General features: G+C 48.3%; 1 protein-coding gene across 2 annotated transcripts in view; it reads right to left on the minus strand.

The window, feature by feature from the left end:
- The window catches only part of LOC149361528 (E3 ubiquitin-protein ligase RNF10), a 40,747-nt gene extending 17,443 nt beyond the window's left edge, over positions 1–23,304 (minus strand). For both annotated transcript variants that reach the window (XM_089572698.1, XM_089572697.1), the window contains exons 1-8: positions 22,890–23,304; positions 10,622–10,842; positions 9,951–10,141; positions 8,248–8,514; positions 7,614–7,762; positions 7,026–7,174; positions 4,168–4,278; positions 1,335–1,440 (exon numbers count right to left, since the gene is read on the minus strand). In XM_089572698.1, the coding sequence (XP_089428824.1) occupies positions 1,335–1,440; positions 4,168–4,278; positions 7,026–7,174; positions 7,614–7,762; positions 8,248–8,514; positions 9,951–10,141; positions 10,622–10,842; positions 22,890–22,983 (1,288 nt within the window). In that variant the 5' untranslated portion in view covers positions 22,984–23,304. The remainder of the gene's footprint in view (positions 1–1,334; positions 1,441–4,167; positions 4,279–7,025; positions 7,175–7,613; positions 7,763–8,247; positions 8,515–9,950; positions 10,142–10,621; positions 10,843–22,889) is intronic.
- Between the last annotated feature and the right edge of the window lie 1,356 nt (positions 23,305–24,660).

Consider the following 24,660-nt stretch of genomic DNA (forward strand, 5'->3'; position numbering starts at 1 on the left):
TGGCGGCCGGCCACTGGACCAGGGCATCATCCAGCTCGTGAAGACGAAGTACAGACGGCATGTGATGGAAAGGATGCAGCTCTGCAAGGAGGCTGAGCGAGAATATGACATAACCCTCCTCAGCGCGGTCCACATCTTAGCCCATGTCTGGAGCAACACGTCGGCAGAGGTCATTGCGAACTCCTTCGGGCACAGCGGGTTTGTCCGCCCTGACGATTGTGATGTAGATGTGCCTCCCGAGGACGCTGAAAGGATGGGTGACGAAGCAACGGATGACAGGAGCTTGGAGTTTCTCCTGCCTGCTGATGTCCAGCTTGCCGACTACATAGCCACTGACGATGGTGTTGCTGTGGCTGGCCAGCTGACTGACGATGACATCATATCGGAAGTGCTCGGCGTGGAGGAGAAGGAGTGTTCCGATGATGACAATCCAGATCAGCCGCCGCGACGTCACACTGTGCGGGAGGCCGCCGAGGCTCTCGCCGTTCTAGAGGAATTCTGCGTAGAATCCCGTGACAGTGAGCGCGCGAACCATCACCTGATGGGGTTGAGAAAGATCGTTGTAGCGCAGATTCCAGCGATGAAACAAACGAAAGTAATGCACTTTTTCAAGCAATAAAGGTATGTTCATGCTGCATACATTTGTTTCTTGTTTTCTTGGTACATTCGATAGTCCGGAACTCGGTTAACTCGGACATTTTTCCCAGTCCCGTGAGATCCGGGTTAACGAGGTTTTACTGTAGTACCAGGCGTGTACGACTAGTGGTTTGTTTTCAAGCGAATTCGAATCGACTGGTTGAATGGCACAATGAGCACACCAGGACTCGGGATACATGGCTGCTATACTAGCCATGAACGGCATGCAACTGAAGTCATCACATCACAGGGGCTAACTACACAAACAATCTTCAACACAAATGCCACAGCACCATGAAAATTCACCAAGTTTATCAGTTGAGCATCCATAAAGATATGCAAGCATGCCACATGCATCCAAATGCCTCATACATGGAAACAATGAAAGCTCAGCACGGAAGTGACTGCAAAACAAGCATTTTTTGCTTTACGGATGACCAAGAGCAATGGTGTGATGCCCTGGCTGGTGTGGTCAGTATCAGAGGCATGTAGCCACAGTTTATGTGATCTGACTAGAAAATGATGCTCATTTAGTTTTTTTTTTTTTTCTTTCTCAAGCAGCTGCCGCAATGGTGATAATGTTTGCTCTGTGCTTTTGATAGTTTTGAGTGTCCCGACAGACATTCTGCACGTGCTCGAGAGAGCAGTTGTAGTGCTGGCAACACTGTGACGACAGTAGAGTATAACGTTCTACCCACCACAGGGGAGGCCGCCAAGGGCCATGCCTGGCAGTGTGTCCCTGGCATCATCGTCCTCATTGCCAGTCTTGGCAACATCCTCTTGTCCATTGCGAGTGGGCAGTCTCTGGGAAGAGCACAAATACAGGCACCCATCAAGAAGAGTTTGGCCGCAATGAACTCCCAAAATTTGGGTGCCACAGATTTAAGTCACATTTCAAGGCAGAGTTGTGGAGCACTCCGAAATCATAAAACAGAGGCGTTGATGCATTTCCATACCAAACAAAAGCCTGCCTGTCACCCACAACGTGGATTAACTAGTCCGCACAAAAAACTGGGAAGGCCAAGAAGAATGTGCACCACTGCAATATTTCATTACAAAGTACTGAAACAATTCAAATTTAACCAAATTTTACTGCTACGTGAACAGAAAAATATTGCTGCACCTAGTTCCAGCCCCCTAGAATGTAGTGAATGCTTTTATGTATCTATTGCCCTAAAAGCAGCCACAATCCCAGAGTTCGAACGGCCAAAATGTCCCTCAACAAAAGGAAGTAACAGAGGGCTTGTCATTGGTCGCCAACTAAATACAGTAAAAGCTCGTTAATTCGAACTTCAAGGCACCGGGAAAAATGTTCGAATTATCGAATGGCCTCGAAAAAACTGACAAGAACCATTTGCGTTACAGTATATGTACCGTATATACTCGCATAATGAACCCACTCGCATAATGAACTTACCCACCCCCCCTTTTCGGCAAAGAATTTGAAAAAAAAAAAGCGTAAGTCATTAACGCTTCCCTCCGTTTCGCACCATCACAGTCCACGATGCATTTCTTGGCAGTGCGTCAAGATGCTGCCCAGTGATAATAGATAAACACCAGGAGGCTGGCTGTCTGTTCCTGCCATAACATGAGTTTTGGCGACAGACGTTAGCTCTTAGTGCAAGGGGGGAAGCGAACTTGGCAGAGTGCCAGCGCTTGTCTGGCTGTGCAAGGCTCGTTTTCAGCAGGTTCGCCTTATCAGGCCATGGGCGATTGGGGCGTCTACTGCCACTCAGTCATTGGAACACACGATTGCAGCAAACGCCTTTTGCAGCAAACGATGCCAAAAGCCGGCGTCATGATCACGGCTGACCGCGTGCTTCGTTGGCGGCTCATCCTTCCGTTGGGGGAAGGAAAGATGGATGACACTCGCAAACAAAAAAAAAAAGTTTTACGAGCGTAATTGGTAGCCCGTCCAAAGTCATAGCCTTTCATGGGCGTTGGCTGGGACCGCGCAGACAGAACTTATCTGTATTTCCAAATTAACAGGGCTCGAATTAACGAGTATTTAGCTTTCGGAGGTTGTGTGGAAAAGAGGGCAGGCAGTCGCCACCGCGGCCGCCAACCCCTCCCTACTCTCCGGCGCCGCCGGCCGCCGCGCCGGTGATGGCGCCGGCATTACCCACGCTTCCACGGTTTTATCTGGTTCCATCTTCTGTACCCATTTAGGACATGCGCAGCATCTAACTATGCGGAGGTGCCTCTTTCTTTTTTGGGGGGAGGAGGGGGGGGGGGGGGGGGGGGGGGGGGGGGGGCCACGTGCTGTGTGCCAAGCCGCCCAGACGCGCCGGCGCGTAGTTTATCCGTAGCGGAACCGACTCGCTTTCGAATTAACGGGCTTTTTAGAGCGCAGCTCTTTGGCGTCCGTTCCTGGGTTTCGCGTCGTCGTCGGCCTCGTAACCAGCTCCGCCCCCCTTTCATCCCCCCAGCGCTATCGGCGTCAGTCAGTCGCTGCTATCTCTTCCCTCCTCCCTTTATCGTGTTGTCCGCTTGCTGCGCGCGCTTCTGCCCCCATCGTTTGCCGCTGGGTGTACACGCCGCCCCCCTCCCCCCTCTTCCTGCGAGTCTCCGGTTGTCAAAGCGCCGGCTCGAACTTAATTCCTTTCTTCGCTCCTCCTCCAATGCAACCCCTGTGCGGTGGCAATCAGAGAGCCAGATCGGTGGCGGCGGATCTGTATATGTGCACCGCCCGAGCCGAAATTGCGAATACGTGTGAAAAATAAAAAAAAAATTCTGTGATAGCGCATACATGTGTTGCTCGATTTCTTTGCCTCAATCTATCGAAAAGGTGAAACAGCTTATTTGCTGCGCTTAAATTTCGCATTAGGAAGTAACGTAATCGTCGGTAATTTTTTATGTACAGATCTCTATGGAGCTTGGCCAGACCAAGTGGTGTAGTTCGAATTATCGAGGTTCGAATTAACGAGCTTTCACTGTAAAGCCTCTGAACACACCCACAATGCTTCGAATGTGGGATACGAGACAGAAGTGCCGACTAGAAGGCAGTAGAGGCAACTGACTAGTTTCCACAACAGAGTGTCAATGAGCTCCAACTTCCACATGACTACACATCCCTGTCAGTGCTGGCCGGGGCTACTTTGCATTGCAGAGCAACACTAGTACTCCATCTTGCTGCTCTCAATGGGTGACCGTTGCCAGTGGCAACACTGCAAGCCTCCTCTATATGGGTGGAGAAGGATCACACAAATACGAGCAAGAACACTGCTGGCATACTTCACGTTAAGGAACACGCCGCTCCCCAAAATTCAGCTTCGCAATAAAACGCCAGGCTGTCACGTAGTTGTACGGGGCCCTTCTCCTTGACAATACGTTCCTGGCCGATTTAGCCACTCCGATCGTGCTTTCGTTCATCTTTCCTTTTACCATTTCTTGTTCTCCAACCCCAAAGCCCAGTTTTACTTCGGACTAAGAAACAGCAATGAAATCAGCCAGGCACCGCGCACTCTTCCCATATGAAACTACCACCAGGCGACAGAGCAGCCCCGGCGGACGCAGTGACGATCCCCTCACCTGCAGCAGATTGCCCTCGGCATCTGCGGTCACCAGTGGCTGCTGGCTGTTGGCGTTCACGTCCAGAGGACCCACCTCTCTCTCCAGGTCCTGCCTGCGTTGCTGCAGAGCCTGGTGAGGGAACCACCGAGAGCATCAGCTGCTGCACACTCCACCATTAGCAGCAAGCACCTTTATCCAACCTCATCCACAATCACCGCAGTACCACCACCAAGTGCCACACATAGCAGGGCCCACTTGCACAATGTGTTTAAGGGGGTTTAGCGTCCCGAAGCAACTCTGGCTATGAGGGACGCCATAGTGGAGGACTCTGAAGATTTCAACCACCTGGGGGTTCCTTTGCACAATGAAAATTACAGAGCAAACGATATAGTTCCCAGTCGTCCTATTTGCAGTCTGAACCCTCCGCTGATTTTCAGGAAACGAACGCGCACAAGAAACATGCAATGCCTACTATCGCACTCAGTAAGAGCTACACCGCATTAGCGCCTGCCCGGGCGCTCGCGTGGTGTAGCTCATACTGAGCGCGATAGTACATCTTCCGACTGAAACAGACAATAGCAATAGTGTAGAGATCGTTTTTTGACAGTTATTTTTTTTTTCCCACCAAATATAGGTGCGAGCAGGCAACACTGTCACAGCCCACTAGTTTCTCGCGCCATCTTGGATTTAACCGGAGTCAATTGGACGAATTTGCTTTGATAGGATTGCCTATTTGTTATTTATTGCTGCCATTCAAGCTAACAGCACGCTCTTCGCTGCCATAGAGGTGGCCTACACAGAAGAGGGAGCAACTGCATTGAAAACAGGACAGCTGCAGCATTTGTTGCAGATTAAACAATACTGCCTGCGGTGCCGGGCAGATGGGGTTCATTCAAAAGAACTACCTTCCATTCACTTCTTCCCGCTGGTTTTATCCCCTGATGTAAGCGACTGTCGTTGCCTATCGAAACTTGACAGTTCTTGCTTCGCGCGTTGCATGCATTCGTTTGTGGCATAACCTGTGGCCTCGTCGCACTGTCTCGTAGTTTCACCCACGGTGGTGCGAGCTCAACTAACTTTCTTTTAGGCCCACCGCACAAGCCCTTCAGGACCACCACCACTGCAAACAACAAAGGTGTGGACAATCTGCTGGCAATGCAACAGGTCCTGGCACAAGTTTCGGCAGTGCTGTCATCATCATCAGCAGTTGCCAGACTTTTGGCCACACTGGTTCCAACATCCCCGTACTGCATGTTCATACGTATCCAACACGCAACAGTTGTCGACATTTGTCACCTCATGCCGCAGGCTTGACACGATCCACATCCATGTCTGATTTGGACTGCCACGTTTAGGAGCACACAAAAGTTAAGCCTTCGAGTCAAGCACACCAAGCCTGCTTCTGGCATGAAGTCAAATTTCTGTACTGTGAAATTTCCCACCATGAAACTGCGCTCACCAACACAGCCTTCACCAATAGCACATGCAACACATGCACTGCAGCTCACAGTGGACAACAAACGAGAAGGCCCAGAAAAGCAATGAAAGCATCGTAGGAAACGTCAATGATGCAAGCATGTCAACTACAAAAACTAGGAAACTTCCATTCACATTGCCAACTTGTGTTACCGAGTGTTACCTATACTGTTGGCAGGACGAAACCAGTGCTTAGCATCTGCCTCCATCACAAGCGTTGGAAGTTTCAATCTTTTAAAAAAGCAATAAATTGCAAGGGAACAGGTGTACAAAGCACCTGGCAGATTGGTGTCAAATTTTCAGGCACTTAACCGTGGTGTCAGCGTGCCTCAGATTTCACTCAGTATGCAGGCACTCTCATCAGGAAATCGTACGTTTCGTGAAAGTTTTACAGCAAAGCATCTCCAACCTCGCAGGCTGCAGACAGCTAGCTGCATAAGATTCAACATTGTTGTGCGCTTTCCTTTTTCGTTCCACTTTGTTGTCAGGTTATTAAGGCGGAAGCCATCTCATCGTTGCGAGCAGGAGTTGCTGACAGAAATGTCGCACTTTTCAATTGGTCGAAAAAGTCTTGACGTCACTGCGCGCGAATTTCAAATGGGGCCAATTTTACTTTGGCTAGTAACCATGCAACCAATTAAAGGGATAGTATAGTGATTCTCCAAGTAAGTGGGACTGAGTTTAGTTAACTAACCAATTAGCCTAATTCACCTTTCTAGTCAGACCACATAAAAAAATAAAACCAGGTAGGAAACTGGTCAATTTGGGAACCAGGGTCTCCGGAGTGCGAGACGAGCGTGCTAACCACTCCGCCATGCCAGCTTGATGGTATGGAATGAACAAAGGCCCCTCTAGCTAATAGGCATCTTCGTTCACTCCCACCTTCCTCCCTTCCCTTTGCAGTGAGGTTCAGGTGTCCACTGAGATATGCCAGACAGATACATTTCCTTTCCTCAAAAACCAATTTACCATTGAGCTGAATGGCGATGACGTTCTGTTGACTCACTGTCAGCATTGCAAGATGCTGTCGCGTTCCACTCTTACAGGCGAAGCTTAACATCTTAAACACACGTCAGTGACCCAAGCAGCAACACCGTGCTTCAGGCTTTCGCCTCACCGCACTTTAGGTCAACAAAGTGCCCCCTGAATTTTTTTTAAAAGTCACTCAATTCGTAAAATCTGTTCACAACTATGGGCTTGCAATCAAGGAGCTTCTACTGTGTAACTTTCATACCAGAGGTGTGTGCAATCTTCTCTGTGCCACAAAACCCCCACCACTGCCAATTGAGTTTCCACATTGCGACTTGCTGACCGTAGTGGCTCAGCTGGCACTATCTGGCAGTGGGCCATGGTTGGGGGTCAGGGGAAGTGCTTCTTCAAGCATGCACATGCAGACTTGCCTGCAGGGCTGCCTGCACGAAGCAGGCCTCGGGGGCGTCCCCCTCCTCCAGGAGCTGGGCCCTGAGCTCGGACTCCTCCCGGTCCAGCATGGAGCCCAGCTGCCGGGGGCAGGCCACCAGCACCCGCTGGTGGCACGTCAGCCGCTCCTCTGCACACACACACACACACTGCTGGAAAAAGAAAAAAGCTCACTCGTGCTGGCGCTTGCCCGGACGAACAGCTGCACCAGCAGACTTCTGGTAACCTTCGGTAAGTACCAGAATCCATAACTACCGAAACCGTTTGCTGTTCCGTTTGCTGCCAGCATATTGTGGCCGCTAGTCAGCCAGGCTGAAGGTTCGACTGTTTTTCAGATTTAAAAGCCCACACCGTGCCTCGAAAGAAGGCCCGCTTTTTCGGAATCAGAAATCTGCGAGAAAAATCAGACTATCTGCCTGTTCATTCTCACCATGCCCGCATCTATCCATGAAAGCATTGGGCTAGTTTGTGGTTCGCAACTTGAACCAATAATCCACCCAAAAAGGACAAGAAGAGAAACACTGCACCGACATCACCACCGGCAGAGAGATTGCAAGGTGTGCCCCCACCGTGGTCCACGTTGAAGGGCTCCAGCAGGTCCGGGCGCCAGAGGTCGGCTGGTGCAGGCTGGGCCCCCGGCTGGTTCTTCTGGCGACGCATCAGGCACATGGTTATCTCGTCCCCGGGACGGTAGCCCCGCCGCTCCTGGGGCACCACCCTGCACCCAACAGGCATGGGGGCCACAGAAGCATGCACCCTGTCACATGGAAGTCCTGCCCTACGCCCCCCGTCTTCATTCCATGGTGCTAAAAAAGTGTGCCAAAATGGCAGCACAGTATTCTCTGCTGTGTGTGGTGGCTCTATTAACGAAACAACGCCTGCTCAGCGCCTGTTCCTCCTAAATTATTCAGTGTCCACCAGGACACCACAAGCTGACAACAATTTTGGAGGACCTCCCCATGAGGACCACTATCTGATGAAGTAAATGTGCAGACTGGGACTTTCCCAGCGACTTTCGATTAGCCTTTTCCTGTGCCTGCACTCCTTCTCAACCATGTTTTCTTGCCCTTAGTATTATGCCTGCCACCCCCTTCATATCCCAGTTTGTGCCCAACCTTCCTCTTCAATGCCCCCAGTCCCATGAAAACAGCGAAGCCACTGGGGGCACCCCCCCTCCAGGGGCCAAGTGGTGTGTGTGCCCACCTGCGCAGCTGCTGGGCGGAGAAGGGCCGGTAGCAGATGGGGCAGGGCCGGTAGGGCCGGTCGGACAGGGCCAGGTAGTGCAGCAGGCACGACCAGCAGTGCACGTGGCCGCAGGGGGGCATCTGGGCCGCACGCGGGGGGGCACCCAGGCACACTGGGCAGCGCTCCTGCTCGTGCAGCACCCGCACCTCGTGCACCAGCTCCCAGGGGACAGGCACGTCGGGGTCCCAGCGCCGCACGGTGCCCTCACGCACCACAAACTGGCAGCTGCAGGGCACAGACGGGGCACACGCCCCCACTGCACATCTCTCTTTCCTCTCCCCAGGGTGTGCCCACAGAGTGCCTCACAGCTGCCCTCTCATGCGATCCAATCGCTCGCACACAATCAGGCACCCTTCCACTCCCATGCTTGTGCGCTCAACACGCACTGGCAAGTTCTTCAAGGTGGAGCACATTTCACACAAGGGACATACAGCTGTTGCCTTTTGTTAACCAAACCCCCAATGACAAACACGACAGCTCTTTGCATCAACCGGTGCATCATATTTGGAGGGAGAAAGTAACACACAACCCTGCCACGACAGTCAAATCCTGGATACATCAAACTCAAATGGGATCGCAAAACAGTGTGGTATTCTATGGATAAAAAAATGGCAGCAGATAAACTTATCTGTAAACTAGAAAGAAGCAAAGAATACACTCCTCCGCCCATGCTAGTGACATGCATCTTGTAGAGACGTGAACGCCAGCATGCTGGTAGCCCACTGCCCGCACTGATAACCACAGCGCACAGTGCTTTGCAACTAGCCGTGCCTATTATGAGATCTCTATACCTGTTGCCAGCACACTGTGCACATAACAGTCTCTCACTGAAATTAAGGCACACTTTGGTTTCCGCAACTCCTTGAACAGCGAAACAAAACAGGCTAGGGCCGTTGCTAGGCTAGACAAATGCATGACAGCAGTGTAGCTTGGAAATAAGTACGAGGCCGAAGGCTACCCTCAGCAACAAAACTGCACCTCCTCAAGCGGTTTTTTCAGCACTAGTGCTACCAACAGGCGCCCAGGGCCAAGCAGCAAGCCCCTGTGTCTGCACATGAAAAGTAATTGCGGGAATGCCGTTCAGAGAAGCACCATTAGCAAGGGCATGGTGCTGTTTCATATATTGAATGTTCAGGTGAACGGGAGTTCCACAAACGCAAACAGCAGAGGTAAACTTCTGCACGGGATTTTGAAGGGGATGTTTGAACGTTTGATATAAATGATAACACAAGATATCCAGGTTTGATATATCCAGGATCGAATGTACTTGCTTGTTCTTTGTACCTAGTTTTCCTTGCTTTCACCACCAATTCAGTGAAATGTTTTAGATAAAAAAGTGGCAGGGTTTTAACACAGTCAAACCGAGTAGGACGAGCGAAAGCACTTGAGGCAACACCACCTCAAAGGCATGCAAGGTTTTAATGTCAGCCGCTATCGGCAGCCGTACGCAGGGAGTAGAGGGGGGTGGTTTCACGCGTTGACGGAGCAGCTGCACAAAGCCCCGCCGCTAGCGTCCCATCCAAGTTCGAGGCTTCACGCATACCTCGGGTTTTCCAGCTTTCAAGAGAGGAATAAGCCGAGCTAGTTGGTATCAGGTATCAGGTCAGCTAGTTGGTACATCAAGATGCTCAAGCACAGCTTCTTCCAGCAGAAGTGCTCACTTGGCCTGCAGGAACTGCTCCTTGGAGTGCTTGGCGGCTGGCGGCCGGCCGGAGCGGTGGCCCGGCCAGTGGTGGTGGTGGTCACTCTCCCGGGGGGTCAGAGTGAACTTGAGCAGGTGATTGAGGTTCACCTTCCTGTTGCCCTTGCGGAGCGCTTCTTCCACACTGTCATCCTGCAGGTGGCGCGCTACCTGCACGCACACGCCCCCACCCCGTGAGAAACGACAAAACCTGCCCACCCTGCACCAACCCCTCCTTTACGGCTGGTCTGTGAAGAACACCATACAAAGCAAAACAAAAAGAACACGCGACAGATAGCACTGAACCAGACTGGGCCATTTCTGGTGACGTAAAACAACAAAACCAATCACAGCGACTGCATGTGGCGCCCGCTGCCACCAAATCGGCAATGCTGCTTTTGTCAAGGCAACCAAAGGCAAGCTAGCCCATCTATTCAACCGTGTAGACACCTTCACTGCCTCCACTACCCCTCCCCCACTATGTGGTCAGGGTTGACACTAACCACGGAACAGGCGAAGAGTCATCTCTCATTCTGCGTAGCACTTCGCTCACCACTGACAGCCAACTCGGCCCCACATGCACCGTAGTGTCTGGCCTCACAGCTAGCACGCACGCACAGGGGTGTCTTGGGGACAGAGGGTGTAGCTGACCTGACTGCGCTGTCCCTGTGATGGTGCCTGTGCAGCTGGTGGGGGTTGCCCCTTGGGCTGGGGCCTCTTGTCCGGAGTGGTGCGGTTGCGCTGGGGAGCGGGCCGACGGCTGGCCCCTTCCCCCTGCTGGCAACCACCACCCCATCGTCCCCGGCGGCCCCCAGCACTGCCAGGGCCACTGCTGCCAGGCCACTGCTGCTGCTGCTGCTTGCCCGAACCATCTGCAAGACACAGGGGCTCATCTCTGTGAACCACTCCAGTACTCTGCAAGCACCCTTGCAACAGAGGAGCGGAGAGCTGAGCAAGCTGCTTCAAATGCATGCCTGGAAAAAATACGAACTCAACACACAGACAAAGAAAAGAAATACAAAAACAGGCGCTAAATCTCAACTCAGAAAAAGAAAAGTTCATGGTTCATGTGGTTCAACGTCCCAAAGCGACTCAGGCCATGGGGACAACGTAGTGAAGGGCTCCGGAAATTTTGACCACCTGGGGTTCTTTAACGTGCACTGACAATGCACAGCACGCGGGCCTCAAGGGTTTCGCCTCCATCGAAATTTAACCGCCGCGGCCGGGATCGACCCCGCGTCTTTCGGGTCAGCAGCCGAGCACCATAACCACTGAGCCATCGCGGCGGCTTTATGCAAGAAAAGTACACACAAACAAAGGCGCAGTGACCAATTTTAGCCACAGTGACCAAATGGTTCGTGACCTCATGGAAGCCCTTTACATGCGCTTGAATAGCGCTTAATTGTATCAGCGAAACTTCCATAGGATTGACTGATAGCGAATTCGAATTTTTAGCCTCATCCCTTGGGTTGCAATGATAATCTTAGTGCTTTGGTCTCCACACGTGGTGCCAAATGTGATGGTTTCTGCCTTTGTGCTTTTCGTGCCCTTTGTGTTGCTATTTATACGCGTACTTTTCTCGAATAAACTTCAGTTGCGAGTCACCGCCTGTCTTTTCTTCATCTATGTGTTACCCTCGCGCTTCATTCAGCCATACCCTTGTAACAGCTTAAATCACGTGGAGCTGCAAATGGGTAATGGCAACTGCGGTTGACTCGCAGGCCAACACCCAACCATGCAACAGCAAGCGCATAAGCCAATCACAGAGGGTCAGGAAAAAAAAAAATGTAAACCTTGCAAACAAAAAATGTGACATGAGCAGACACAAATTACACTGACTGCTAATGCAAATTGTAAACAGTGGAGTTTACCACTCCGATGCAACACAGAACAACTTTAGACCAGCAGGGGGGGGGAGTCTACAAAATGATGACACCCTCTAGAAAATGATAAGATGTTCTCTCGCATGACAGCAACAGGGAAATAACAACCTGACTCACTACCTAGTACCATAAAAGCGTTCACCAACGCCAAGGCGTTCCAAGTGTTGTGTAAGGAAAGAAAATGGGCTGCGATACTTTTAACCTCGTAACTCTGACCACATAATACAATTACAAACAGCATGCTATGTACACCAACACGGGTCTCTTAAAGAGGCCACAAAATTGTCCTCAAGGTCGTAGACTACAGCAACAAACCCGTAGAGGTGGTCTCAATGAGTATTCGAGCCAAATTTACAAGCTTTACACCGACCACATAATTTACAAATGTTTTCAAGAATTGCCGCTCACAAGTGATTAGCGCAACACCTCACCACAAGTTCTTAGCCACCCGCTGAGGCACAGTGCGGAATCTGGATGGTCCTTCTCACTGATGTGCCCAAGTGAGGTCGGGTGCGGCGCTAAGTGCGGCGCTAAGTGCAGCGCTTTCCAAGCTCTTAAGTGCGGCGCTAATTGCAGGATTGCCTTTTATTTGCAGTCACGTGCTGCTGATGGCACTTAAACTGTCACAAAGGTTGCCGTCAATTTCACCTTTGCACTACTTTGTAAAGCTACCTTTACAGCATTATGCCCGGTGCCGTACATGAACAAGGTACATGTATCATGATTTCCCCATACTTCTCACTTCTGCCAAAGCAATCACGCATGTGGATAATGCCGCACCAGCTTTCACCTGCAAATCACATACTCTGCATTTAATCTTGCTTTGCACCAAATAAACTTACACTAAACATGATAAAAACTAACTACACACTTCTTCATTCCAGGAATATTAATGTAACCAGTGCACCTCTGCAAACATACCTTGATGGTAGCGGTGCTCTGGATCAAATGAACACTTATAAAATATTTGAGCATTATGCCAGACAGCAATCTGAGAGCCACACAAGAGCGGTGCAAAAATCAGCTTTTCAGGTTCGTTACAATCAAGCAGCCCTTTATTTTGCAGTTTGAAAATACTTCCCTTCATTTTATCCTCCGAAATGAAAGTCACCATTTTAGTCAAGAAGATATGTCCCAGCCACTCATCATTAAGCATGTATGAGATTCCTACTCATAACACTAGGCACGCACTAACACACTCTCATTTACCAGTCACCAGAAACATGTACGGCCAATGACTGGTTCAGTACCATGGTATAAAAAAATTCTTGCCAACAGAAGTAACGACTGCCAGTAACTGCACTGCCTTTATATTGATAACGTTTTGTAATCAAATTATATTATTCCCGCACAGACATAAAGTTTTCTGTCGTTCCAACTGATTTTGTCAACACTACACTATTGTTCAGTTTTATATCTTGACTGCTGCTGCACATCCGCATGTATACAATATGGGCCTGCACTAGCTTCAGCTATTGGCCGAAAAGGTTTTGTTTGCTCATGCTTTTTCTATAGAGTCATGATGAAATGAAATGTGAAATTGAGTGAAGTTTTAATGATTCCACTAGACATGAGCACTCGCGCGTATTAAGTGCCAATTAATCATGCTGAAGAATTCATTTTATTTTTGTCATGAAATCGAAAAGCAGCGAGGCGATGAAGGCATGTTAATGTGGACTAATTTTCCTCCATATGCACCTTTGACCACATATAAATATGCTGGCCCTTTTGCGAAGTGCATTTATTCGGAGTATTGGCTGAATCTTAACATTTCCTGCAGTAACATTGGCACACACACGCATCGAGAAAAATCAAAACTTGTATGCAACCATTTGGAACCCTACTTTCACAAAAATAACCCAAATGGCTCAAAAATTTAGGCAATTCGTGCATGCTGCGCACTTCCATGCTCACGAAATTTCAGCCCTAATCGTCAAAAAAACAAAACAAGAAAAGGCCATTTATACCGAATTATCCAAATCTGTTCCCCAAATGAAAACTCGGCAACAATGTCCTTTAGTAAAACATCCTCCATCACGTGAGAGAAAGAAAAAAAAATTGCTGAGGCTCAGCTTGGCTAAGCCTTGGGAATGCGAAGCATCCCACGGCAACGGCGCGAGGTGGAGGCCGGCTCTCTCATCCGATGTCACGTGGTGTGACGTCACGGTGTCACGTGGTTTCACGGCTAGGGGTCCCACGGCGACGGCGTGAGTGGTAGCTCTAGCAATATGCTTCGCATAAAAAGCAACACCAGACAACACCTACTAGGCGTGTCAAAAACTATGCAAAGCCCACCTTTATTTCTTGTTTTCGAAAAGCGACCGTTTTTTTCGTAGGCACGAGATGGCCCTGCCATCCTCTTCAGTGGGGATTTCAAATGTAGCCAACATCACTGACTGCGGAAAGAGCTCGCTGCGCTTTGAAACAATGTTTACAAAGGTGTGTACACAATCACAGACCCTGTGCCGCAAAGGGATAAAGAAAACTAACAGGGCCAAATAAGCTCGCCTGTGGACGCACCCTAGTGGCACTGTAAAATATGCTCAGGCTAGCACTGAGAAAGCAGCAGGTCGCAAGGCAAGTATCCTGACCACAGAATAATATGTTCCCAAGATTAAAAATGCACTGCTTCAACAGCCAGCTCAAGATTCAACCTCAGAAAGGGCAAGGCTAATCGCCACCAACCCAGATGCAGAGCGCTCAAAGCGTATAAAATCTGCTCCTCTTTTCAGACTGCACACATAGCACAACTGTTTCTCACATTCCTTCACTAAAAACGGCATAACTTGCTCATACTGCTGCAGTTTATTGTTGTTGAGCTAATAAAATAGTGACACTGACTTCTCGCAGTTTATTTTCATTTCATTTCATTTATTGGTTTTGTTTGGCCAGTACAGAGACTGCAAACAAGGGAGAGCAAGCTAAAGGCGCCTAGTAGCGCCTGACAGAGGCCTGCCCTCCCCATGTAAAAAAAAAAAAAACAAAACAAAGTGGCACTTGGCAATGGTTAATACCTTTTTGGAAAAATGTGTTTTGGCCAGGCAGATGCATGAGAAGTTAGGCTTCACCTCAACACTTCCTTCCAGCCCTGTGAAAGCTGCACAACTCCTCAACCAATTGGAAGAGGGTATTTGCAAATGCACCGCCACTGGAAAAGGGGACTTTGCATGCAGCGGAGACAGCAGTGCATAAATCCTTGCCTGCTTAAAAGCAGTGGTGTGGAAGCCGGAGCGAAATGGTAGTATTTGTTGCTAAATACTCACACTTTGTGTCTTAACACAGCAAAAAGAAGTAAAGCAGGTCACTACTACGTCAAAGCTACCGTACGAGAGCGGCCCAGCGAGATTCTGCGTGAAAGCAACAGCGGACACCTTTTTGCAGAAACCGAAGCACTTCTCTTCCGCAGTCACGCACTATGGTGCAGGTATTCACTGGCCAGTTTAACTGAAACTTCCAACAAATGATGTTGTGATGACACCTAAACACTACGTCGAAACATCTATTAAACTATGGATCTTTAATGCAACAGCATTACAGATATCGCACCAAAACTCACTGATAACCAGTGTCATGAAATTCTCCACGTGGTCAAGACGTTGTGACGTCATCACAACCTGCCCAGTCGGTTGTGCGCAACCTTCAACGACAAACAAGAAAAAAAAATTGATACATGCAAGCATTGAAACCGTCACAGCCTAGTGGATCCCTGCGACTGAAGATAGCAAGTCCAAATATGACAGCTGACAGCGAAGGAAGTGACGCAAACACACGCAAGTTGAGAAGCTGCAATAAATGTGAAACGTTTGGTTTGGTTTCTGATGGGTTTAACGTCCAAAGGTGACTCAAGCTATGAGGGGTGCCATAGTGAAGGGCTCCAGAAATTTCGACCATCTGGGGTTCCTTAACGTGCACAGACATTGCACAGTACACGGGCCTCTAGCATTTTGCCTCTAGCATTTTGCCTCTAGCATTTTGCCTCTAGCATTTTGCCTCTAGCATTTTGCCTCTAGCATTTTGCCTCTAGCATTTTGCCTCTAGCATTTTGCCTCTAGCATTTTGCCTCTAGCATTTTGCCTCTAGCATTTTGCCTCCAACAAAGTAAGACCACTGCGGCCGGAATCAAACCCCGCGTCTTTGAGGTCAGCAGCCGAGTACCATGGCCACTGAGCCACTGTGGCGTGTAAATGTGAAATTCAATGCTATTGCATTTCATTAAAGGGACACTGAGGAGAAATTGAAGTTGGCTTGTATCGACAGAATACCAGCTCCTGATTACAAAAACGCCACTCATACTGACAACATAGCTCTTGTAACGTAGAAAAGAGCAAGAACCAAAATACAGGTATCGCCGCCACCGGCCAAACTCGCAAGTACAAGCGTGATGACGTCATAGGACAAAACAGTGTTGCTAGAACCAATACTTCTACTAACACTGGGACACGAGAAGCCATGAATCACTGAGGCGCAGCCAGTGCATGCGCAAATCTTCTTGACGTTGCCAGATGGCGCCACATACCAGGCAGCTACACGCGCGCCTGCAGCATCGGGACCAATCAGCGCCTGCTCACCGGCGTTAGGCGGGCTCCCGGTGTTCCGCTTACGGTAACAAGGTAGACGGTATGGTAAAGGTGACTTTTTGCTAGAACTTCGTTGACGACTTCGAGAACGGGATCCATCGTAACGCTGGCAAAACGCCGGTGCAAACGTAGACGAAGCGACGGTAGCGACGGCCGCAATAGCCGATAGATGCCTACAACGTGTGGCCGGCGGTAGCTTTCTTTTCGGCTGCTGCCAGGCCGCACTGCTGGCCGCAGAAATCACGGAGTCTGCAATACGTCATGAGCACGTCATGTTTCACGTCACTTAGTCCTGTGTCGTCATAGGAGAATCCCAAGTTTGAATCAGAGCGGCGGGAAAAACTTTTCCAACTTCGAATCCAAATTTCTTAGAAATAAATGCATCTTTCGCTGCCGGCCAAGTGGCACCAAAGCCATGAAATGCCGAACTATCGGATTTTGCCGTAAAAAAATATATCAATAGAGCTCTGTCCCTTTAAGGTGGCATGAGTGTCCCCAAAGTTTTTTGCACCACTGTTTAGTGGGATATATGGACAGAAGTACAGAAGTAGTTTTAATGTTACCGCTCTTCAACGGAAACATATCTTGAAAAAGTAAGTATTGAAATTTGTTTCCTTAGTGCACTCAAAAAACCTACCAATGCTAATATAAAAGCCATATGCATGCATTCCAATTCTGCAATTAACGCACAGGCTTTTATAATGGCGCCACATTCTTCAGTGCAAGAACACCTCTGTATGCTTCATGCCTCTGGCAGTGTTGCCAAGAACAACTGCAATATGGCCATGGCCTGCAAAGTGGCATGCAAAACTTGGGCACCTCAACACCAAACAAATCTAAAATGCTCGTGGTAGCATGCCACATATGCCTTCTAGTCGCAATAAATGCAAGCAGATTAGTCAGAAATTTTACACAAAGTAAAAAAAAAAAGCACTATCCACGCTACTTTCGAGATGCGAAAAGGCGCAGCAGCAATTATGCCCCTTACCATACTTAATGTGGAGCTCACAACGTACTGTATCACATACCGTATCACACATTTGAGTAACGCGAAAAACCCAGAGCGAATGTGTTTGCGACCTTTTCTTCTGTAAGAAAAAGCAGAAAAACACAAAGCACATGACATCTTATTTGAAAAACGAACGCCGCCAACAAAGGAATAAAGAAAAAAAAAGTGTTTTGCGATGCGGACGACTGCCTGGACTGCTTTCGTCTGCGCCAACATTTCTGCTTTTACGACACAACAGCACGCAGATGACGGCTACTAGCTGGACTCCTCGCATGTTGCAAACAGCAGCTGCTGATGGGCACAGAGCAGCCGACAAATCGGGCAGGGAAGGTGTGGCAAGTTTAACATCAAAACCAGTTGTTCTCGCCTTACACACACAGACAAAAAAAGGAGATACAGCATTCAATACAGCCAGAGAGCATCCCACTACAAGCATTTCACTATGCCAGCAGTGACAAGCAAGCTTTCATATTTGGTTTGGTTTAGGTTTGGTTTATTTGGGTTTAACGTCCCAAAGCGACTAAGGCTATGAGAGGCGCCGTAGTGGAGGGCTCCGGAAATTTCAACCACCTGGGGTTCTTTAACGTGCACTGACATCGCACAGCACACGGGCCTCTAGAATTTCTCCTCCACAAAGAAATTCTAGCCGCCGCGGCCGGGATCGAACCCGCGTCTTTTGGGTCAGCAGCCGAGCACCATAGCCACTAAGCCACCGCGGCGGCCTTTCATATTTGGAAAGACAGGACATGCCTAGGAGGTGCTAAGGTGCAACTCCTTTTATACTGATAACCTCAGGAAAAACTCTTAAGGGTGACTAAACAAGCAGTATCCCTTCCGGCTCCATAAGCTTACACACTAGTTGAATGCCCATGCAGACATCAATTACAAACTTATATGAAATGCAATTTCTGGACACCTGGTTTCCACTTGGTCACGTTTCAATTGTCTCTCGCTTTTTTTTTTCTAAGTGACAGTTCATGGCCTAGCCTGATCATTGGTGCCAAAATCAATACCTTATCTCATGTTCCCTCAAGGGTATTGTGAAGGGACACCAATTTGCACGTGTAATTTACAGTGATCCAGAAATTGATGCTTCAAATATACAATGAAAGCAACACTGATAAAGAGCTTTGTTAGGGAACACTTAGTTACTTAGCATAGCTGCTTTTACTATATTTGATTCATATACAATTTACATCAAACACAGTTTCACATTTCAATTTTATCCCATGGGGTCTTAGCGTATTGCAAGCCAAATCAGCCCCAACTGCTAAGCTTACAACTGGAGTAGAGCCAAGCTTTCTGTACGAATGCCTCAAAACTCAATAGCTTTTTTTTTTTGTGTTGTTATATTTTGAAGAGATTAACAAGAGGCTAAACCTTATGAGATGTAACAGATGTTTCAAGAGACGTTTCAAGTTGTAACTAGATGGTGCTGCAGTGTTATGAATTTTTTTGGAGAAAGTGGTAAACAGCCATGGAGCACAGGAACTGCTGCCAACAAGTGCTAAAACCGCTCCGAGTGTGGAAATGCAACCTAAAACTGGCTCATTACTTTCCCCTGACTCGGGCCTCAAAAGCTCTTTTCAAAATCGCCTTTGCCTGCGTGTAATCACTATCACGCTTGCTGATCATGGTTTCCAGCATCAGTACAGATAAAAACAAGCCCATATACAGACAACAAAACTTTTTGTATAAAAAAAACTGGGTCCTTAAAATTCAGTTGTCAGTATCAAATAACACAGACAAAAGTCAATAATGTGCTGTGAACATCTTGAGTAGGCTTCAAAGTTCCTAAGGATGCTTTTGATTCCCTTGCTAAATTCATCATTCCCTACAAAACCATTCGCATGTGCCCTAATTCCGAATCAATTCCAAATATTATGAGCCTGAAAACCTGCCAAGATGGTTGAATGCGTCCAATCAGCACCTTCCATTTGCGAAATGTAATAAACACAGCCTTTTGTTAGAAGCAACTAATACATGACAGCATAGTGTTAATTAGTGGAATACTTCATAGCATACTTTATAAAGAGCGTCTCTCATAGCCTCAGTCGCTTTGGGACGTTAAACCCCATAAACCAAACCACTTTATAAAGAGAAAGCAGTAGCTGCTCATCAAATGTGCACTGGCATTAACAAAAAGGTAGGGTAGTTCTTTATTTCCACACAAAGGCAACGATATCCCCTTGGAGACACCACTAGGTGACACTACTACTGCCTGCGTGAAATACAGAACAGACACCACATCACTCTTACCGCGCTAGCTTGCCATCTTAACCCATGGCCCCTGTCAATTCACAAGGAAGTCGGGCGAAACTTACTGCTTCACCACAGATGGAGGCGAAACGCACGACGCCTGTGTGATGCGTGATGTCAGTGCATGCTAAAGAATCGCAGATGGTTGAAATTAATCCAGAGCCCTTCACTCCAGTATTTCTCACAGCCCATCTCGCTGAGGGACGTTAAATCCCACAAACCCTTCATGAAGCCACCGCCCAAAACTTTAACATCCAGGCTTTTGCAATGGATCACACGCAACACTGGCAATTTTATACTCCGTTTCATACATAGCAGTCAATGCAGCGAAGGCTGCGGTGCCTGTTCGCGCTCCTCGTCCGCATCGCAATGTACTGCGTTGAAAATGAAAAGAGTAATGAACTTAACATTAAACTAAATGTTGGTCGATATTGTAGTATAATAATAAAAGTGTTTTATTTTGCAAAAAGATTGCTTTTTCTTTTATGTTCTTCAAAACAGAGTGCCTAAGTTTTCTGGTTTTTTTCCGGCTCCTCCAGTATCAGGTTTTCGCAGCTAGGCCGGCCGGTGATGTCGTCTGCTTTCGTCTTTCGGTTTCTGAGTCTGCGAAAATGGCACCGCTATCTCCTACTCGCTTGTTTTCTTCGCCCACTGCGGCTTCAAAAACATCTCCTGCTCGCCTATTCTCCAAGCTGAAGTCCCCGGAAATTTCGAAACACTGCAAGCAGGTGATTGTCAACGTTTACTCTAGCGTAAGGAAGCGCTTCCCAGAGAAGACTGTGCGTGAAGTTCTCAAAACTGTGGGCGAGATGACCGGGGTGAGCCCTCGGACAGTTGCGAGGTTCAAGAAGGAAGGTCTCGCTACTGGAATAAGATCACCGCAAAAACGACCTAGCAAGGTGACAATTATCTACCTCTCGCAGTGTGAAATATGACAGCTTTGCACTCAACGCCATCCGACTCAAGTTACATCATAGTATGCCGAACGCGAAATACCTACTTTGGACAGTATATCCTGGATGAAGAACGGAGATGCCGATTTGCCGGACATGAGTAAGGCTACCTTGTGGAGATCACTAAAAGATATCGGTTTTAAGTTCGAAAAATGAAAGCGAACTCTTGCACTCATCAAGCGATCTGACATCGTAGCCTGGCGGCGCCGGTATCTCAGAGCTATCAAAGCATTCCATCGCCAATACACTACACAGCCTTTGCCCTTCGAAACAAGCAAATAGCGCTGTGTTTTTCAGAGTAGGTATTAGAGTTTGACAGTTTCGAGTTTCTACCTAATGAATCTTAAGGAAAATAAAATAAAAAAATAAAAAACATCCAAGGTGGGAGTCGAACCTTGGCCCCTTATAAATGAACAGACAGGCGCGCGCGCGCCTTGTACCACTCAGCCACGACGCGAGGCGGACCGGCGGACTACTTTCGTACCTTTGGCAGCGTTGACTGTTACGTATGAAACGGAGTATAAGTGCATGGGAAATAAGGACAGCCTCTCTGAAGGCACTTTTCCAGAGAAAAAATAGTGCTTGAATGAGCATAAAATGAGATGGAGACCACTTTCGCCAGGTTGAACACCAAACTTTCTGGGAGCAAGTGAACAATTACGAACATTCTTCAGTCCTTTTCCCTCTAATTTTTCATGTATTTGAAGAACACTTTCAGTACCTCTGTGAATACAGCCTCTTTCTGCAAACTGTTTAAGCACATCTTCATGAGCACCGAGTCACTGTTAACCCAATGCCTCCCAGATCCATTGGTTCAACACCACGGGAAGCAGTGTCGTATTACCAAAGCAGTCGAAGCCTGCGGCTTTCAAGTTTTTACAGCCGTCGCAAGAGGACGCGTTATGACATATTGTTGGATGGCTGCTGGATAAATTTTTGACAGATGGAAACAATGGTTCAACTTTTTCAAAGTATTCTTGTTTGCAACTTTTCCACTGTGTCCGAGAGCTGCGACAGGGAGCAAACACAGTCTTTGCAACGAAAAATTCTGGGCACTGTTTTGACAGTGCTGATAACATTGATGACAGCAATGAAAGCAACTTTTCAGCACGTTCTTTGGATAAGACAAGCGACAGATGGCAACAATGACAGCGCAGTAGTGATGAGCCAACAAATGCGGGTATTGCTCTCAGAGTGCAAATCAACACCTTTTGTCAGTCCTCTTCAACAGTTTCCCGTTTAAACACCTATTTTTAGAGCAAAACAAGTGCAGAGTGCCCGCGCTCCAGCTGGAAAACTAAATTAGTGCGAAAAACGAAAAACTAGAAATAAGTGGGTTAACCGAACTTTACGAATTATTTATGTGAGATGGGGGCATCGGGCAAGCGAATAGCTCGCGGAGGAGGCTTCGCTCCATCTCACTTGTCACCAGGCCAGGCCGTGCACGCCCGCGACCACCTAAATTTGGCTTTACACGGTGACGAAGAGCTTTACGTATACGGCCTTACCAAAAAAGCGCAGGACACTACGAACAGATCTGCCAAATAACGACGACGACAGGTTTTTATCTGCGGCGAGATTTCCACTTCACGCTTAAGAACGACGCAAGCAAATTTTCCGACAGCATGGCAACCACAAACCGCCAAGCTATCGAACCATGTCTAGACCAAAGGGTCGGAGCGGTTCGAGTCCAAACCAGGTCCATTACTGACGAAATAACGCTGTCAGTTCAAGTCAGGCATGACAACACGTAGCTCTAGAGAGTCACGTTAAAAATGCCGTGTTGAGCCTCAGCTTCGTACCTCGTCAACATGCCATAACGGGTCTGGTCAGTAACCTCCACACAATGTCTCTCGACAGGAGAGTATTCTCAAAATTCCTTCCTCCTCCAGTCCTGTAAACACGCAGCACTTCTTACACGTCCATTGCATAACTCGCAGCCACCACTTGTTCGGGCATGTTCAAAACCGAAACTAGAAGTCACCGGGAAAATGAGCCCGAGTTAGGCCTACGATGCGTTGCGCAAACTGCGTGTCCCCAAGCGCGCCACGGCTTCGCGAGAGGTCAACAGCAAGAGGAAAACAACACGGCGGCTTCCCACCGCGAGACAACAGGGTGCGCAAGAGCTGATCGAAGGGGAAGGCGCGTCAATAAGCAGAATCGAAGCTAACTGCGTAGTGCGCCGCCGCGCGACAATGTTATCGCGCCAGGCACGAGTCACTGCGAGCAACAGCTCACCTTGTTTGCTCTTGGCGTCAGTGCTGGCGTTCCCCTTGGGAGCGGACGACGAGCGGGAAGAATTTTTCTTGTCCATCGCTGGAGACTCTAGCATGGACGACGACGCACAGATCGTCGACGACAGACGCGCTGACAAAGGCGGCGACTCCGAAAGGAGTGGCGATAGCTACCTGGGTCTTCATGGCCGGAACAATTCAGAAGAGCTGCATATTGAAACACCCAGAAATAAAACTTGTCTACTTTGAGGAGACCAGTGGTTGATTTGAAACGGAGGTAGGGCGCTAGCGAGGTCTAATCACCGGTAGCTGGGGGACGTTGCGATCCCCCAATCGTCCAATCTGGACGAAATTTGAGCTAGGCACTGAATGGAACGTCCAGCTTCGTCGCAAAATGGCGACGATGGCAGCGGCACACTGTTGCCGCGGCGGTAACAGAATCCCGCTAGGTTTAGAACTGGCGCTAGCGCTTTGGATGCTTTCAACGGGTAGTGATGCGTGAGAGCTGAGGCGGCGCCAGCGGTGCAATCAACACGTGGGCTGGCACACGATAAGCACCAGCTCACAGCTACCCGTCATGGGACAAACACGTGTTCAAAGAGCAGATAAATTAAAAGACGCGACAGCTAACCCATTCAGAAAAAAAATATTCTCATCTGCATGCGGTCACGCTCAAAGACGTTTATAGTTGCCTAGATCAGAAGAAAAGACAGTTCAAAATTGTAAAGCCAAGTGGACGGCTCTGATCAGACATCAACAAACTGGTGTTCCCCCACAAGACAAGGGTCACAGGGGCATTTTAAAGTCCTCAGCGTATTTTGGTGTGTACAGCGTGAAGGAGACAACGGAATAGGCCAGTACGTGGTCCTTACTCTCGTGCGTTGCCAGTTTCACGCTGCTCACATATAACAGGTAGGGGCCCCCACGACGAGAGAACGAATGAGCGTGGCAACTTGAATGAAGAGGTCTTCTTTTCCTGGGCGAACTGATATGTGCGAACTCAACTTTTCGAAGTTCTACCGTTAATCCCAGTGCTTATCGGCAACGATGCAGATGTCACCACCTGTGAAAACGAAACTATGTACGCCATCCGACGTTGTTGCCATGGAGGAAGGAAAGAACTTCCTCCATTGTTGCGGCGAAAGTCTCGCGGTTTAAGAAAGAAATATACTGGGCGCGCGCACCCAAAATCGTTATGTATTGCGTTATGTATGTTACGTCATGTATTGAAAGTGTTAGCGCAGCTAACACTTTTCATCGAAAAATTAATGACGAAACTATAAATTGCTTTCGACGCATGATTTCAGAGGTGGACTGGTCACTCGTTTTTAATGAAGAAGATCCTAGTCGCTGTTACGATGTCTTTGAAAAAAAAATTTCAAGATGCCTATTATGAAGCCTTTCCTCTAGTCCGCCACTCTAGGTACAAAAAGACTAAGAAACCGTGGGTTACGAAAGAGCTGTACAAAAGAATAAGGCAAAAACACAATCTTTTCAACACTGATCTAAAAACCGCAAAACAGGAATATTACGCAAAAGCGTTCGCTAATAAACTTGCCCCTAATCAGATATGGAGGTCATACAACAATTTAATATCAAAACGAACCGAGCCAACTCCAGTAGAGATTGTGGTAGATGGCGTTGCACTCAGAGGTCGTCCCTTATCAGCCATGTTTAACGAACACTTCCTGACGGTTGGTGAAAATCAGTCTGAGCAAACAACATGCACTGATCCAATGTCATATCTTAAAGGCAGACCAAAGCCTTCGACATTT

This window comes from Amblyomma mixtum, chromosome 2, assembly GCF_055824585.1.
Source record: "Amblyomma mixtum isolate Tamu chromosome 2, ASM5582458v1, whole genome shotgun sequence".
NCBI lineage: Eukaryota > Metazoa > Arthropoda > Arachnida > Ixodida > Ixodidae > Amblyomma > Amblyomma mixtum.